This window comes from Myotis brandtii, unplaced genomic scaffold (genome assembly GCF_000412655.1).
Source record: "Myotis brandtii unplaced genomic scaffold, ASM41265v1 scaffold786, whole genome shotgun sequence".
NCBI classification, from domain to species: domain Eukaryota; kingdom Metazoa; phylum Chordata; class Mammalia; order Chiroptera; family Vespertilionidae; genus Myotis; species Myotis brandtii.
In genome coordinates, this window is record NW_005371157.1 from 456499 (window position 1) to 458000 (window position 1502).

A 1502-nucleotide genomic window follows, 5' to 3' on the forward strand; every position below is an offset into this window, starting at 1 on the left:
GTCCGGTGGCACCGCACGCGACAGAAACTTGCACGGGCCACACCGCGCACCCGGCCCTGCTCTCCGCAACCCTATGCGCCCCAGCCCGGTCTTGGGAACAGGCGCGTGGCTTCCGTCCGCACTTGAGCAGCGCATCCCGCGGCATTCCATTCATTCCACCAGGAAGCTCCCGAGCCTTTGTCTTTGCAGATCCCCCGGCTGCCTCCTGGTGGCCTGTGGGGTAAGGCCAGAGCTCCGCCGGTCACCCTCGCCGCCCGCCCTGCCTGCATGCCGGGCGATTTCCATGCCCTCCACGCTGCCGCCCTCGCCCGCTCCTGCCTCGTACATTTGTTGAGTCCACTGAGTTGCTCTGAAGACGTCGCACTGGCCCGCGATGAACTCGGACCTCACAGCTCTGCCTGCGCTCGGCGGTCCCCTCCCTGCCTCCCACACGCTCCCGTCCCGGCTCCTCCGGAAGGAGCTGGTTCCTCCCCCAGGCCCAGGCCCAGAGTACCTGCTGCACAGAAAGGGCTCCGGTGTGAGCAGACGGGCGTCTTTGTCAGGGCCTGTTTTTAGGATGGTATCGCCTTTTCGTGTGGTTCTGTGGATGTTCTTTAAGTTTGTGTCATGATCTTTACACGCTGTCTCTCTCTCTCACACACACACACGATTTGCAAGGTAAAACGTGTCCATTCGGAGAAAGAGGAAGTAACGGAAGCACGATTATGTAGAACAGATTTTGGCAGAGTTTGTGGTTAGCAAGAAAGAGATGTGCTCCGGCGGGGGAATTCTGTTTGGGTGTTCATCTTCCCTTCCTGAGAAAACGCCTCCCAGGAGAGCTGTTTGCCGCGTGCTCGCTGGGGGCCAGAGGCGGGACCTGCTGTGGCCACCGTGGTGAGAGGCTCGGAGCGCCGGTAGGGCCGACCCCAGGCGCGTGGTGATCACGTCCCCCTTGGAGGCGCTGTAGTGTTTGGGGCCTTTGCGTGAATTAGTGTGACATCCCAGCCAGACTCAGGGGCCGGCGTGCTTTGTGGAAATGTCAGGGCTAAGGTCCATTTGTCGGTTTCACAGCAGACGCTGCTGGGGAGAACCTGAGGCCCTGGCACAGTCGGAGGGCTCGCCAACAGCACAGCCTGGCCCAGACATGGACAGACATAGGGTTTTATTGATCTCAGATGGAGGGGAGGGAGAGAGAGAGAAACATCAGCGATGAGAGAGAATCACTGGCCGGCTGCCTCCTGCACGCCCCACGGTGGGGACCACGCCCACAACCCGGGCAAGTGCCCTGATGGGAATCGAACCGTGACCTCCTGGTTCATGGGTTGACGCTCAACCACGGAGCCACGCGGGCCGGGCATGAGGATAGTTTTGTAGGAGGTTCGGGCTCCCTGTTTCACTCTCCAGTTAGCAGTGGAGGGGCGTCTAGAGGGGGAGAGGGTGTATTGTGTCGCATCCCTCCTGGCAGAGTCCTGCGTTAGTCAGCAGGGGGTCCCGCCCCGCCTGGGGTCTGTCTGCGCGGTTGG

The 1502-nt window shown here is 61.5% G+C and overlaps 1 protein-coding gene across 1 annotated transcript in view; it reads left to right on the plus strand.

Moving 5' to 3' along the window:
* The first annotated feature begins 373 nt into the window (after positions 1–373).
* The window catches only part of SNX8 (sorting nexin 8), a 38115-nt gene continuing 36986 nt past the window's right edge, over positions 374–1502 (plus strand). The window contains exon 1 of the mRNA XM_005883376.2: positions 374–515. Within this exon, the coding sequence (XP_005883438.1) occupies positions 374–515 (142 nt within the window). The remainder of the gene's footprint in view (positions 516–1502) is intronic.